The 14,536-nt window shown below is 39.6% G+C and overlaps 1 protein-coding gene across 1 annotated transcript in view; it reads left to right on the forward strand.

Annotated features, from left to right (window-relative positions):
* Positions 1–6,683: 6,683 nt before the first annotated feature.
* MED4 (mediator complex subunit 4) overlaps positions 6,684–14,536 on the forward strand; it is an 82,853-nt gene continuing 75,000 nt past the window's right edge. The window contains exons 1-2 of the mRNA XM_067154214.2: positions 6,684–6,766; positions 7,214–7,448. Coding sequence (XP_067010315.1) covers positions 6,696–6,766; positions 7,214–7,448 — 306 coding nt within the window. The 5' untranslated portion in view covers positions 6,684–6,695. The remainder of the gene's footprint in view (positions 6,767–7,213; positions 7,449–14,536) is intronic.

Below are 14,536 nucleotides of genomic sequence, written 5' to 3' on the forward strand. Positions count from 1 at the left end.
AGAGGATAGGAAAAGACTGGTGGAACAGGGTCATGCGAAGGAGAAAAGGGAGGAGGAAGTAGCTTCTGCAGCTATCAGGAAAGATAGGGCAGACCAGGAGGGGAGGGGATCAAATGAGTTGGGTAGGTTTGAGGCTCTGGTCATGGGGGATTCCATCGTTAGACACGTGGGGGAAGTGTGTGGAGGAAAGGGTACCAGGGTAGAGTGTTATCCAGGAATTAGGTTGAGGCAGATGTTGAGGAAAGTGGAAGAGAGGGAGGAGGGGAAGGAGAAGGTGGTAGTGTTTCACATTGGTACCAACAACGTAAGGCAAGCTGATATAAGTACCAACATATTTGGAGATGTGTGGGAACTGGTAAATGCAGCACGGGTGAAGTTTAAGAAAGCGGAGATTGTTATTAGTGGAATACTGTGTAGAAGGGATACTGACTGGAGCGTGATTGGGGATTTAAATGAGACTATGGAGTGGGTATGTGGGAAACGGGGAGTGAAATTTCTAGATCCTAATGGGTGGGTAGGAGATAGGGATCTGCGCTCAGATGGCCTTCATTTAAACCGCAGTGGTACGTATAAGTTTGGAAATTTGTTTGGAAGTGCAATGGGGAGGTACATTCAAGGAAACGGGATGGCCTAGGGAGCGGTGATAAGGGAACAGGAACTGGAAATCATGTAGGGATGACATCAAATTGTTAGTGTTGAACTGTAGAAGTATTGTAAGGAAAGGAATAGAATTAAGTAATTTAATACCGTAGATATATATTTTCCAGAAATTGTAATAGGAGTTGAATCATGGCTGAAAAATGATTTAATGGATGCAGAAATTTTCTCACGGAATTGCAGTGTGTATCGTAGAGATAGGATAGGAAGGGTGGGAAGGGAAGTGTTCATTCTGGTGGAAGAAGAATTTGTAAGCTACGAAAAAGTTAAAGATGAGACACATGAAATTCTAGGTGTACGGCTCATTTCTAAAGATAATAGGCAACTTGATATATTTGGAGTGTACAGATCGGGAAAGGGTAGCACTGACGCGGATTCGGAATTATTTGATAGGATAGTCAGCTATGTGGGAAACGACATGGAAAGAAATGTGATTGTAGCGGGAGATCTGAATTTGCCAGATGTCAATTGGGAAGGAAATGCGAACGACAGGAAGCATGACCGACAAATGGCGAATAAGTTAATATGGGAAGTACAGCTGATTCAGAAAGTGATGGAACCAACCAGAGGGAAAAATATCCTGGATGTCGTGCTGATAAAACCAGATGAGCTCTATAGGGAAACTGAAGTAATAGATGGTATTAGTGATCATGAAGCTGTTTATTGTGGTAGTTAAAAATAAATGTGATAGAAAGGAAGGTCTTAAAAGTAGGACTGTTATTTAGTACCATATGGCTGATAAAGCAGGCATGAGGCAGTTTCTAAAAAGTAACTATGATCGGTGGAAAACGGTAAATAAAAATGTAAACAGACTCTGGGATGGGTTTAAAGAAATTGTTGAGGAATGCAAAAACAGGTTTGTACCATTAAGGGTGGTAAGGAATGGTAAAGACCCACCTTATTATAATAGAGAAATAAAGAGACTAAGAAGGAGGTGCAGACTGGAAAGAAATAGAGTTAGAAATGGCTGTGGAAGTAAGGAGAAATTGAAGGAACTTACTAGAAAATTGAATCTAGCAAAGAAGACAGCTAAGGATAACATGATAGCAAGCATAATTGGCAGTCATACGAATTTCGGTGAAAAATGGAAGGGTATGTATAGGTATTTTAAGGCAGAAACAGGTTCCAAGAAGGACATTCCAGGAATAATAAATGAACAAGGGGAGTGTGTATGCGAGGATCTTCGAAAGGCAGAAGTAATCAGTCAGCAGTATGTAAAGATTGTTGGCTACAAGGATAATGTCGAGATAGAGGAGGAGACTAAGGCCAAAGAAGTAATACAATTTACATATGTTAACAATGACATTCCCAATAAGATACAAAAGTTAAAAACTAGGAAAGCGGCTGGAATTGATCAGATTTCTGGGGATATACTAAAGACAATGGGTTGGGATATAGTACCATATCTGAAATACTTATTTGATTATTGTTTGGTCGGAGGAGCTATACCAGATGAATGGAGAGTTGCTATAGTAGCCCCCGTGTATAAAGGAAAGGCTGATAGACATAAAGCTGAAAATTACAGGCCAGTAAGTTTGACATGCATTGTATGTAAGCTTTGGGAAGGCATTCTTTCTGATTACATTAGACATGTTTGTGAAATTAATAACTGGTTCGTTAGAAGGCAATTCGGTTTTAGGAAAGGTTATTCCACTGAAGCTCAACTTGTAGGATTCCAGCAAGATGTAGCAGATATCTTGGATTCTGGAGGTCAAATGGACTGTATCGCGATTGACCTGTCTAAAGCATTTGATAGGGTAGATCATGGGAGACTATTGGCATAAATGAGTGCAATTGGACTAGACAAGAGAGTGACTGAATGGGTTACTATATTTCGAAGCAGCTTCTTTCTGACTCCGATAATTTGTAGGCATTTTCCGAAATAACCCAGACTGTTTTCAATTTTCAGTAAAATGTGCGTAAAACACTATTTTTCACTAAATCACACCAAAGTTGCACAGCAATCGTTTATAAACACTTCAGTGAATTGATCTTACTAAGAACCATAGTTATAATATATTCCTTCCGACCGCGACAATCGAAAGTATCCACTTAATGAAAATGCATGAACTTTCAACAATGCCAGTGCACACGAGAAATTTTCCAATGTATGAAGTCGATTCGTAATAAAAAAGCACAGAACGCGTGAAACATAACCTCAAGATCACTCTAAAACGCGTGCGGAAGTGAAAAGCATCGGCGGCTCGTTGCTATGCGACAAAATACAGCAAATCTACCATACTGTTCGAAACCACCTCTGTGTCCGAAATCGTCCCGTTTGACGGTACCTTCTTTATTGATGCTCCAGGATAGATGACGGCCGATGCTGCAATATATTCATTGTTCATTTTCTTCGCAATTCCCCTCGCCTGGCTATCACCAAATATAAGAATGTCGACACTTTTGCCGGTGCACTGTGTGGGATTTTAGGCAGAACTTTGCCGCTTCTCGTAACGGAGTTTGTGCTATACGTCTCACTGCTTCCCATACGGATAAGTCCTTGCGTATCACTTACTTCCCTCAGGGCTGAAAATATACTTTTGGTATCAATTACCATGTTGTCCTTATTCAACTGTACACTTTTTATCCTAGAATCCGAAGCAACTTGACACTACGCGCTAGAATTCTTGAAACCACCTGTGTTCTGAGTGTGTACTGGTACTTTCGATCCAGTAAACGTACCTTCTCTTTTATGATCTCATTCTCCGCTTTTAATGCTTGTAAATACTGTTGCAATAAAGACCGAATTACAAGTACATTATCATTACCTCCATCCTCCAAGGGATGAGACACCAACGATTCGTTGACAGTTGTAGGTCTAGGTTTGTTACTGCTATTCAAATTGCACTCGCCACAGCTCAAACAGGTACAAGTATCTACATTTTTTTGGCAAAATCAGCACTCCATATAGACTCAAAATGTTACCAAATTAAACACTTTTCACACTGGATTCCATTCTTCACTCGCTTCTTATTTACACCACACTTATTCCCGATTATTTCGCAAGAGAACCGACAGCTATCTTCACTTACATCCTTCGCTGACGCCATCTTATCGCGGCTATCTCATGCCTGCAAAATCTTAACACGTACCGTATTATTTGCAGAAGAATGGAAAGACAAGTTGAAACTTAGAAAAAGATCAGTTTGGCTTCAAAGGAAATGTAGGAACACGTGAAGCTATCCTGATTTTATGCCTGATCTTAAGCCCGGTCTCCACTGATTAACATTTAACAACAACATGTTAAATGTTAAAAGTGTTGAATGTTAACTGGTGACACCATCAACATGTTAAAAGTTGAATGTTGAATACTGTTTCATTTAACATTGTGTCCACACTTAATAAACATGTTAAACTTGACTTCTTTTGTGTATAAACAGGTAGTTCATTATATCAGTTTGCGGTAATACATTTAGGTGGTGTCTAGTATTTTCAAACAAGGACAATGGACTCAGTTGAAGAGGATTGCCGGGCGAGTTAGCGGTGCGGTTAGGGGCACGGGGCTGTGAGCTTGCCTCCGGGAGATAGTGGGTTCGAATACCACTGTCGGCAGCCCTTTTTCCGTGGTATCCCATTTTCACATCAGGCAAATGCTGGGGCTGTGCCGTAATTAAGGGAATGGCTGCTTCCTTCCAAATCCTAGGCCTTTCATATCTCATCGTTGCCAAATGTCGGTATGACGTAAAGCCACTAGCAAAAAGAAAAATTATGAAGAGGATTTGGCCTTTTTATTGCCACTGTAGTTACTTGTTACGATTTAGAAATGTAGTTTTATTAGCCATATTTCCTCCCCTCACCCATCTCATGCTTCAAAGGCAAACCACTTTGAACTATTAACTTCATCCTTCTTTTCTGATCTCTGCAATTCTCGACTGTACTGGGAGCGGAGGGACGCTAGTTCTTTTTCGATGTACTCGCGGGAACAATTATAGATAATTTCGAGTTCCTGGAAACTGTCGGCTTTTTTCGCTTTATCTCTGTATTCCGTTGATGAGACATCCCACAAAAAAGATCTTTCTATTATATCATTAATTAAGTCCAGAGTAATCTCCTTGCTCCACTCCATTTGACTATATATTTTAGTACCCGTATAGTGCAGAGAGAATTACATACGTGCGCGTATAGTATTTTTAGCGTATAACAAAGAGAATGAGTGTTGCCGAGTGTTGTAACTATAATCCTACTTCACGAGAAGCACGTCGTTTGCATCTTTTAGGCTATCTGTTGGTATGGAAACAGCACGGAAGTTGTCGAAGCTGTGCCAACATGTCACGAAGAACGAATTGACAACATGTTAAAAGTGTTAATCTCAACATTCTGACTTAACATGCAAAGTCAATTGGAAGACACGTTCACAATATACATGTCAATTGTAACATGTTAAATTTAACATGTTGGTGTTAAATGTTAATCAATGGAGACCGGCCTTTAGACGATCGAATAAAGAAGGACAAGCCCACGTACATGGCGTTCGTTGATCTAGAAAAGGCATTCGATAATGTTGATTGGACCAAGTTATTTATGATTCTGATAGTGGTTGGGACCAGATACTGAGAACGAAGAATTATCTACAATCTGCTCAAGAATCAGTCCGCACTGATAAGAATCGAGGGCTTAGAAAAATGAAGCAGCAATATAGATAGGAGTGAGGCAAGGCTGCAGTTTGTCCTCCCTCCTTTTCAGTGTTTATATAGAAAATGCAGTAAAGGAAATCAAAGAGGAATTTGGAAAGGGAATCAAAGTCAAGAAGAGGAAATCAAAACCTTGAGATTTGCCGATGATGTTGTTATTTTATCTGAGACTGCAGAAGATCTGGAGAAGTTGTTGAATGGTATGGACGGAGTCTTGAGTAAGGATTACAACATGAAAATAAATAAGTCCAAATACTAAAGTAATGTTGTGCAGTCAAACGAAGGCAGGCGATGTAGGAAATATTAGATTATTATATGATGTCTTAAAGGAAGTAGATGCATATGGTTACTTGGGTAGTAAAATAACTAACGATGGCAGAAATAAGGAGGACATAAAATGCAGACTAGCACAAGCAAGGAAGAGCTTTCTTAAGGAAAGAAATTTGCTCACTTCAGACATTGATATAGGAATTTGAAAAATGTATTTGGAGACTTTCGTTTGGAGCGTGGCATTGGCATTGTATGTAAGTGAAACATGGACGATAACTGAGTCAGAAAGAAAGAGAATAGAAGCTCTTAAAATGTGGTGTTAGGTACAGGAAGATGCCGAAAGTGAGATGGATTGATGGATTCACGCATGAAGCTATACTGAATCGAATCGGTGAGAGGAGATCGATTTGGCCAGGTTTGACGAGAAGGAGCGGTAGAATGATAGACACACCTGATGACACGCAGGACTTGTTTAGTTGGTTTTTGAAGAAAGTGTAGGCGGTAAAACGATAGGGCTAATCCAAGATATGAATATGACAAGTCAGAGCTAATGGTAGATGGTAGAAATGAAAAGGTTAGCATAGGATAGGGTGGCATGGATATTGCATCAAACCTTTCTATAGACTGTTTACTCAAGCAACAACAACAACAACAACATCATCATCAGCAGCAACAACAACAACAACAACAACAAACAAACAAACAAACAACAACAACATTTCTATCACTTTGAACATGAAACATTTGTAGTTTCATTCTTGCCTCCTGTCGGACCGACAGATGCGCCACTGTCATCATGTCTCTTAGCTTATTACGGGAGAATACGGTAGTGTTCAGTATTTTCTATAGTGTATTAATATTTGATAATATTGGTTTAGCCCAGGAGCTTTATCATACCAGTCTATGAAGTGGTGACTTGGACAAACACCAACGTTACTTCTCTATAATATAATTCGACCGTACTTTTAAATTGATTATGTTTTGTTCTCCAACAATAATACTTTTGAATTTTGACTGTGAGATCGGAAGTAAAAGTCAGGGAGTTAGCGGGAATCTTGATTTCTTTAAATCGTTTGATATTAACTATCTATTTATAATCTCTTTGATGCTCACCTATATCTGCGTTCTGCGCTAGCTATGGCGGCAAGCGGTTTGAGTACTGGAGAGAGGCTGCTGTCATTGATAGATGACATTGAGTTGATTGCCAAGTAAATCTAATTTATTATTTATGTCCATTACGGAATATATGTTTTTCTTCTCCAATTGCTGTAATGATTATTTAGCTTGAAATGTGCTAGAAATGGCCTATTGTGTATGAACACCTGGAACTTTGAATAATTTTTCAAATTAATTTCAGGTTATTTTGCTGAATTGTTCTGGATATCACCATTTTTTTTAAAAAAAATATCTAGGAGTGAAGGATTTTACGTCTAGTGTGTGATTTGCAGCTTATTGCAGAGTATGAGTTATGAATATGTAGCTTATTCACTTGTAAATCGAACGTGACAGCTATTTAATGCATTTTAGGCGCACCTTGCAAATCGATCTTTGTACTCATTTAGATACATAGAATATTTAGGTTCAAGTCCAGAACTCTCAGCGTGTTCAGCTCATTTCTGTCGAGCCTCATTTATTGAATGCTTGTTTCTTTTTAGGGAATTGATTGAAAACACGATAGCCCAGAAACATCTAAAGTTAACCAGTTCTGAACATGCTCAGGTCACGGAGTTGTTGGTGGCCAAAGATCTTGAACTTAAGGAGACACTTAAATTGGCCGACGAACAGGCAAAAATCAACCAAAGGATGGAGTCTCTCAAGTCAGAAGTTGATAGGCAAGACCAGTTTATCCAGCAGTTGCAAAGGCAGTTGAAAGAAGCAGAACAAATTTTGGTGAGAATATGTATAGTTTACATCCTTTATTTCTTGGTTTGGTAGTATTGTTTTCGGGAAAAACTTCCGTACCCATCAGGCATAAATTAGGTGAGAGATCCAAAATTTCGCGACTTGGACGATGTCACATATCGCTCAGCAGGTTTGCCAACGTCTGGATTATAAGGTCCGAGCAGTTACAAGATCATTGTGTTGGATTGGGTGTGTTGGGGAAGTTACAGGACCATTAAGGTGGATTGGTTATACCTTGTTTATGACAAAACCATTGGTCTTGATTTGTTAGGTGTGGCTAGTGACAAGACCACTGGGCTGGGGGTGTAAGTCCTCAGGTTAGAATTGCGAAGCGGCCCACAGGCCTCTAGTAGGCCTATCCCTTTTGACAATACCATTGGTCTGGATTGGTTAGGTCCGGCTAGTGACAAAACCATTGTTTTGGATTGGTTACGCCCAGTTAGTGGAAAAACCAGTGGTCTGCATTGCTTAGGTCTGGCTAATGACGTCATTGGGCTAGGCGCCGCTACTATTCTGCAACAAGAAGAGAGACAATCTAAAAATGACAAAAAGTGGGACTCCATGGAACTGCACATGGAATACGTCTCTTAACTATCCCTTGACATTAAAAAGTCAGTATTTACGTTGTTAATACTTATCACATTGTCACATTGCAAATAGAGCACTCACATCCAGCAAACGCCATGACAATTTCCAAATTGTCAGTTCTCTTACTTTTACCAAATATGGCAGCCCTGTACCTGGACACAATGCGAACTTTATCGGAGACAATGTGAAAGTTGACTGACGAATAGGAACACAGCACGACATTTGGCTGTCAATAGGAACACAGCCTCACTTCTACCGAGGCAGCCTATTGCATGGAGTGCTATCAGGGCTGCCAACTCTCAGCGTTGCTCCCAGCGCGAGCTGTAAGATAGATCCGAGTGGAAAAGTGAGAACGGTGCCAGCTCCATTCTCCATGCTCACTGCTGAGTGACTTCCATCCTCATTTTTGTTTGTAAAGACCGTCAAGGTAAGAAGAAAAAAAAATATTTAACAAAATAACACAAAAACTCTTACTACACTGGCAAAAATCTCACCCAAAATTTCCACATTTTCCCACTCAGGCTCTTAAGGTAATGACTGTTGCAAGAAACAGTATTCTGTAGTCAGATGGCAGGAAGAGGTACGGCCAATTAGGAAACTTGCCCATTTGTATGTCAGTATTACCCGTAATGTCTACCACCCTCCATTCAGCTGAGAAGAGCAAATCTATGTATGTTAATAGCGAGAGAGAGTAAAGGGGAAGATGATGTGATGTCAGTATTGTTACAGATATAACTGCTGGTTGATTACATCCCTAAGTTTACAAGGGATAATGTTATGTTATTTTCAGTGGAATAGGAAAACTATAATACATTTGACCACAATACAGTTACATTTAATATTTACCATTTTCAACTTGCAAAAGCTTTACAGAATTAGGACATATGTTGGCCTCTTTTGCGCCATCTTCAGCTATATTAGATAAAGGAACAAAATATAAATATTATCTAAACAATCAGAACGTTACATCATAATTCTTACTGTTCAGTGATAAAAGGTTCGTGTGTTAAAAAGTTCTCTTTTAAGAAACATGAGAAAAATGAGCAGAAAAATAAAATTGAGTTTGTAGTCCTCAATATATTAAGGTCCTCTACTATGACCGCCAGATAAAAGTGCGGTTTAAATTTATGTGGCACTTTGCACTTTTATCTGGAAGTTCACTACAACTTTTGTTTATTTTCAGTCTTTGGGAATATTCTCTTGTTTAGCTATGCCGAAGTTGGAGAGGTAGTTAATGCTTTTATCTGGGACTTTTCTCGTCTCGGGGATGGTGTTGTAAGAATGTATGATGCTAAGAAAAAAAAAAAGTTATAATGTAGTGTGTGTGTGTGTGTATACATCTGACATTTTAACAATACATTGAGTAATTAATAATAAAATTACTGATCCTCCGCCGCATGCATGCTGCCTATAGGGGATATCCAGGATTCCCAATTTATTCTACATCTTAACAAAATTGGTGACATTGATTACGAATATAAACTTTACTTTCGTCATAGGCAAATGCGCATGCTCGTAATTAGTATCGTTATTAGAGAAAAAACAAAAATCGTGTAGTAGGAATTGTTTGGTAAGATGCACGACTTGAATCTTATCTTTTGCATTCGTGTATCATTTTCAACCTTTTATTTTCTACAACAGTATCTGTGTTTTGTTACATAATTAATTTATGTGTAAATTTCCATCCTAATTCTTTTCTTGACTGGAACTTCCACATTATAGGCTAATGTTGTTGTTGTTTGAGTCATCAGTCCATAGACTGGTTTGATGCAGCTCTCCATGCCACCCTATCCTGTGCTAACCTTTTCATTTCTACATAACTATTGCATCCTACATCTGCTCTAATCTGTTTGTCATATTCATACCTTGGTCTACCCCTACCGTTCTTGCCACCTACACTTCCTTCAAAAACCAACTGAACAAGTCCTGGGTGTCTTAAGATGTGTCCTATCATTCTATCTCTTCTTCTCGTCAAATTTAGCCAAATCGATCTCCTCTCACCAATTCGATTCAGTATCTCTTCATTCGTGATTCGATCTATCCATCTCACCTTCAGCATTCTTCTGTAACACCACATTTCAAAAGCTTCTATTCTCTTTCTTTCTGAGCTAGTTATCGTCCATGTTTCACTTCCATACAATGCCACGCTCCACACAAAAGTCTTCAAAAACATCTTTTTAATTCCGATATCAATGTTTGAAATGAGCAAATTTCTTTTCTTAAGAAAGCTCTTCCTTGCTTGTGCTAGTCTGCATTTTATGTCCTCCTTACTTCTGCCATCGTTGGTTATTTTACTACCCAAGTAACAGTATTCATCTACTTCCTTTAAGACTTTGTTTCCTAATCTAATATTTCCTACATCACCTGCCTTCGTTCGACTGCACTCCATTACTTTTGTTTTGGACTTATTTATTTTCATCTTGTACTCCTTACCTAAGACTTCATCGATGCCATTCAGCAACTTCTCGAGATCTTCTGCAGTCTCAGATAAAATAACAATATCATCGGCAAATCTCAAGGTTTTGATTTCCTTTACTGCCTGTTCTATGTAAACATTGAAAAGGAGAGGGGACAAACTGCAGCCTTGCCTCACTCCTTTCTGGACTGCTGCTTCTTTTTCAAAGCCTTCGATTCTTATCACTGCAGACTGATTTTTATACAGGTTGTAGATAATTCTTCGTTCACGGTATCTGATCCCTATCATCTTCAGAATCATAAATAGCCTGGTCCAATCAACATTATCGAATGCCTTTTCTAGATCTACGAATGCCATGTACGTGGGCTTGTCCTTCTTGATTCGATCCTCTAAGATCAGACGTAAAGTCAGGATTGCTTCACGTGTTCCTACATTTCTTCTGAAGCCAAATTGATCTTCCCCCAACTCAGCTTCAACTTGTTTTTCCATTCTTCTGTAAATAATACGTGTTAAAATTTTGCAGGCATGAGATACTAAACTAATAGTGCGGTAGTTTTCACACCTGTCAGCACCGGCTTTCTTGGGAATAGGTATAACAACATTCTGCCGAAAATCGGATGGGACTTCTCCTGTCTCATACATCTTGCACACTAAATGAAATAACCTTACCATGCTGGTTTCTCCTAAGGCAGTCAGTAATTCAGAGGGAATATCATCAATTCCAGGTGCCTTGTTCCTACTTAGGTCACTCACAGCTCTGTCAAACTCTGACCTCAAGATTGGGTCTCCCATTTCATCAGCATCAACAGCCTCTTCATGTTCCAGAACGAAATTATCTACATCGTTACCTTGATACAACTGGTGGATATGCTCCTGCCATCTTTCTGCTTTGTCTTCTTTCCCTAGAAGTGGCTTTCCATCTGAGCTCTTAATATTCATGCACCTAGATTTCCTTTCTCCAAAGGTTTCCTTGATTTTCCTGTATGCAGCATCTACCTTTCCGAGGACCATACAGCCTTCGACATCCTTGCACTTCTCCTTCAGCCATTCTTCCTTAGCTACCTTGCACTTTCTATCCACTTCATTCTTTAATCACCTGTATTCTTTTCTGCCCTCTTCATTTCTAGCATTCTTGTATTTTCGTCGTTCATCAATCAGGTCTAGTATCTCCTGAGTTATCCACTGATTCTTAGTTGATCTTTTCTTCCTTCCTAACATTTTTTCAGCAGCCCTACTGACTTCATTTTTCATGACTCTCTACTCTTCCTCTACTGTGTTTCCTTCGGCCTTTTCATTTAGTCCTTGTGCAACATGTTCCTTGAAACAATCCATCACACTCTTTTCTTTCAACTTGTCTAGATCCCATCTTTTTTGCATTCTTTCCTTTCTTCAATTTCTTCAACTTCAGACGGCATTTCATGACCAACAAGTTGTGGTCAGAGTCCACGTCTGCTCCTGGGAAAGTTTTGCAATCCAACACCTGGTTTCTGAATCTCTGCCTAATCATAATGAAGTTATTTGATACCTTCCAGTGTCTCCAGGTCTCGTCCACGTATACGGCCGTCGTTTGTGGTGTTTGAACCAAGTATTGGCGAGGACTAAATTATGGTCAGTGCAGAATTCAACCAGCCGACTTCCTCTTTCGTTCCTTTGTCCCAATCCAAATTCTCCTACTGTGCTACCTTCTCTTCGTTGGCCTACCACTGCGTTCCAGTCTCCCATCACAATTAGATTCTCGTCACCTTTGACATATTGTATTAAATCTTCTATCTCCTCATATATTCTTTCAATTTCTTCATCATCCGCTGAACTAGTAGGCATATAGACCTGCACTATTGTGGTGGGCATTGGTTTGGTGTCTATCTTGGCGACAATAATTCGTTCACTATGCTGGTCATAGTAGCTTATCCGCTGCCCTATTTTCTTATTCATTATTAAACCAACTCCTGCATTACCCCTGTTTGATTTCGTGTTGATAATTCGTTAGTCGCCTGACCAAAAATCCTGTTCTTCCTGCCAACGTACTTCACTTATACCAACTACATCTAACTTTAGCCTATCCATCTCCCTTTTCAGATTCTCTAACCTACCACAACGATTCAAACTTCTAACATTCCACGCTCCGACTCGCAGAATGTCAGTATCCATCTTCCTGATGATCGCCCCCTCTCGTGTAGTCCCCACCCGGAGATCCGAATGGGGGACTAATTTACCTCCGGAATATTTTACCCGGGAGGAAGCCATCATCAGTCCATCATTCATACAGAGAGAGCTGCATGTCCTCGGGAGGTGGTTACGGCTGTAGTTTCCCGTTGCTTTCAGCCGTGTAGCAGTATCAACACAGCTAAGCAATGTTGAGTATTATTACAAGGCCGTATCAGTCAATCATCTAGACTGCCGCCCTTGCAACTAACGAAAGGCTGCTACCCCCCTTTCGATGAACCATTCGTTAGTCTGGTCTCTCAACAGATACCCATCCGATATGGTTGCACCTGCGGCTCGGCTATCTGCATCATTGGGACACGCAACCCTCCCCACCGCGGCAAGGTCACATGTTTCGCAGAGGAGGTATAGGCTAATAATAATAATCTAATATTGGACTCTAGTAATACAATTTCAAAAGAAATAGCATTAAACGAAAACACCCAGGAACAGGTATACACAGTGTTAAAATTTCACTACACGTTCAGTAACCCTATTGTCTATATCATGTTACTACATCTTCCGCATAACAATACCATAATAGAAATCCGTTGGTAGTATGCAAGGCAATATTTAACTTCTAGTTTGCAAAACTGCTGCCTACATATCTGGCAGTTTATCTGACAGTTGTAGGACTGGGCCTAAGAAAGTATGTGAAATCTTGTAGAAGTGTAGTAGAAATTCACCCTATTTGTAGTTACACATGCTTCATATAATAAATGTCAAATCTCTTGTTAAAATCCAGCTTGTTAGCTTATTGTCAAAAGGATGGGAACCGAGCTCGATAGCTGCAGTCGCTTAAGTGCGGCCAGTATCAATCAGTCAATACTGATCTGCATTTAGGGCAGTCGCCCAGGTGGCAGATTCCCTATCTGTTGCTTTCCTAGCCTTTTCCTAAATGATTTCAAAGAAATTGGAAATTTATTGAACGTCTCCCTTGGTAAGTTATTCCAATCCCTAACTCCCCTTCCTATAAATGAATATTTGCCCCAGTTTGTCCTCTTGAATTCCAACTTTTTCTTCATATTGTGATCTTTCCTACTTTTATAAACGCCATTCAAACTTATTCGTCTACTAATGTCATTCCACGCAACGCTACTCTTTTGTTGGAAATCACCCAGAACAAATCGAGCTGCTTTTCTTTGGATTTTTTCCAGTTCTTGAATCAGGTAATCCTGGTGAGGGTCCCATACACTGGAACCATACTCTAGTTGGGGTCTTACCAGAGACTTATATGCCCTCTCCTTTACATCCTTACTACAACCCCTAAACACCCTCATAACCATGTGCAGAGATCTGTACCCTTTATTTACAATCCCATTTATGTGATTACCCAAATGAAGATCTTTCCTTATATTAACACCTAGATACTTACAATGATCCCCAAAAGGAACTTTCACCCCATCAACGCAGTAATTAAAACTTTTCCTATTTGTGAAACTCACAACCTGACTTTTAACCCCGTTTATCATCATACCATTGCCTGCTGTCCATCTCACAACATTTTCAAGGTCACGCCGCAGTTGCTCACAATCTTGTAACTTATTTATCACTCTATAGAGAATAACATCATCCGCAAAAAGCCTTACCTCCGATTCCACTCCTTTACTCTTATCATATATATATATAAGAAAACATAAAGGTCCGATAATACTGCCTTGAGGAATTCCCCTCTTAATTATTACAGGTTCAGATAAAGCTCCACGTACCCGAATTCTCTGCTATATCTTGCTGGAATCCTACAAGTTGAGCTTCAGTGGAATAACCTTTCCTAAAACCGATTTGCCTTCTATCGAACCAGTTATTAATTTCACAAACATGTCTAATATAATCAGAAAGAATGCCTTCCCAAAGCTTACATACAATGCAT

Source organism: Anabrus simplex, chromosome 1, assembly GCF_040414725.1.
Source record: "Anabrus simplex isolate iqAnaSimp1 chromosome 1, ASM4041472v1, whole genome shotgun sequence".
Lineage (NCBI taxonomy): Eukaryota > Metazoa > Arthropoda > Insecta > Orthoptera > Tettigoniidae > Anabrus > Anabrus simplex.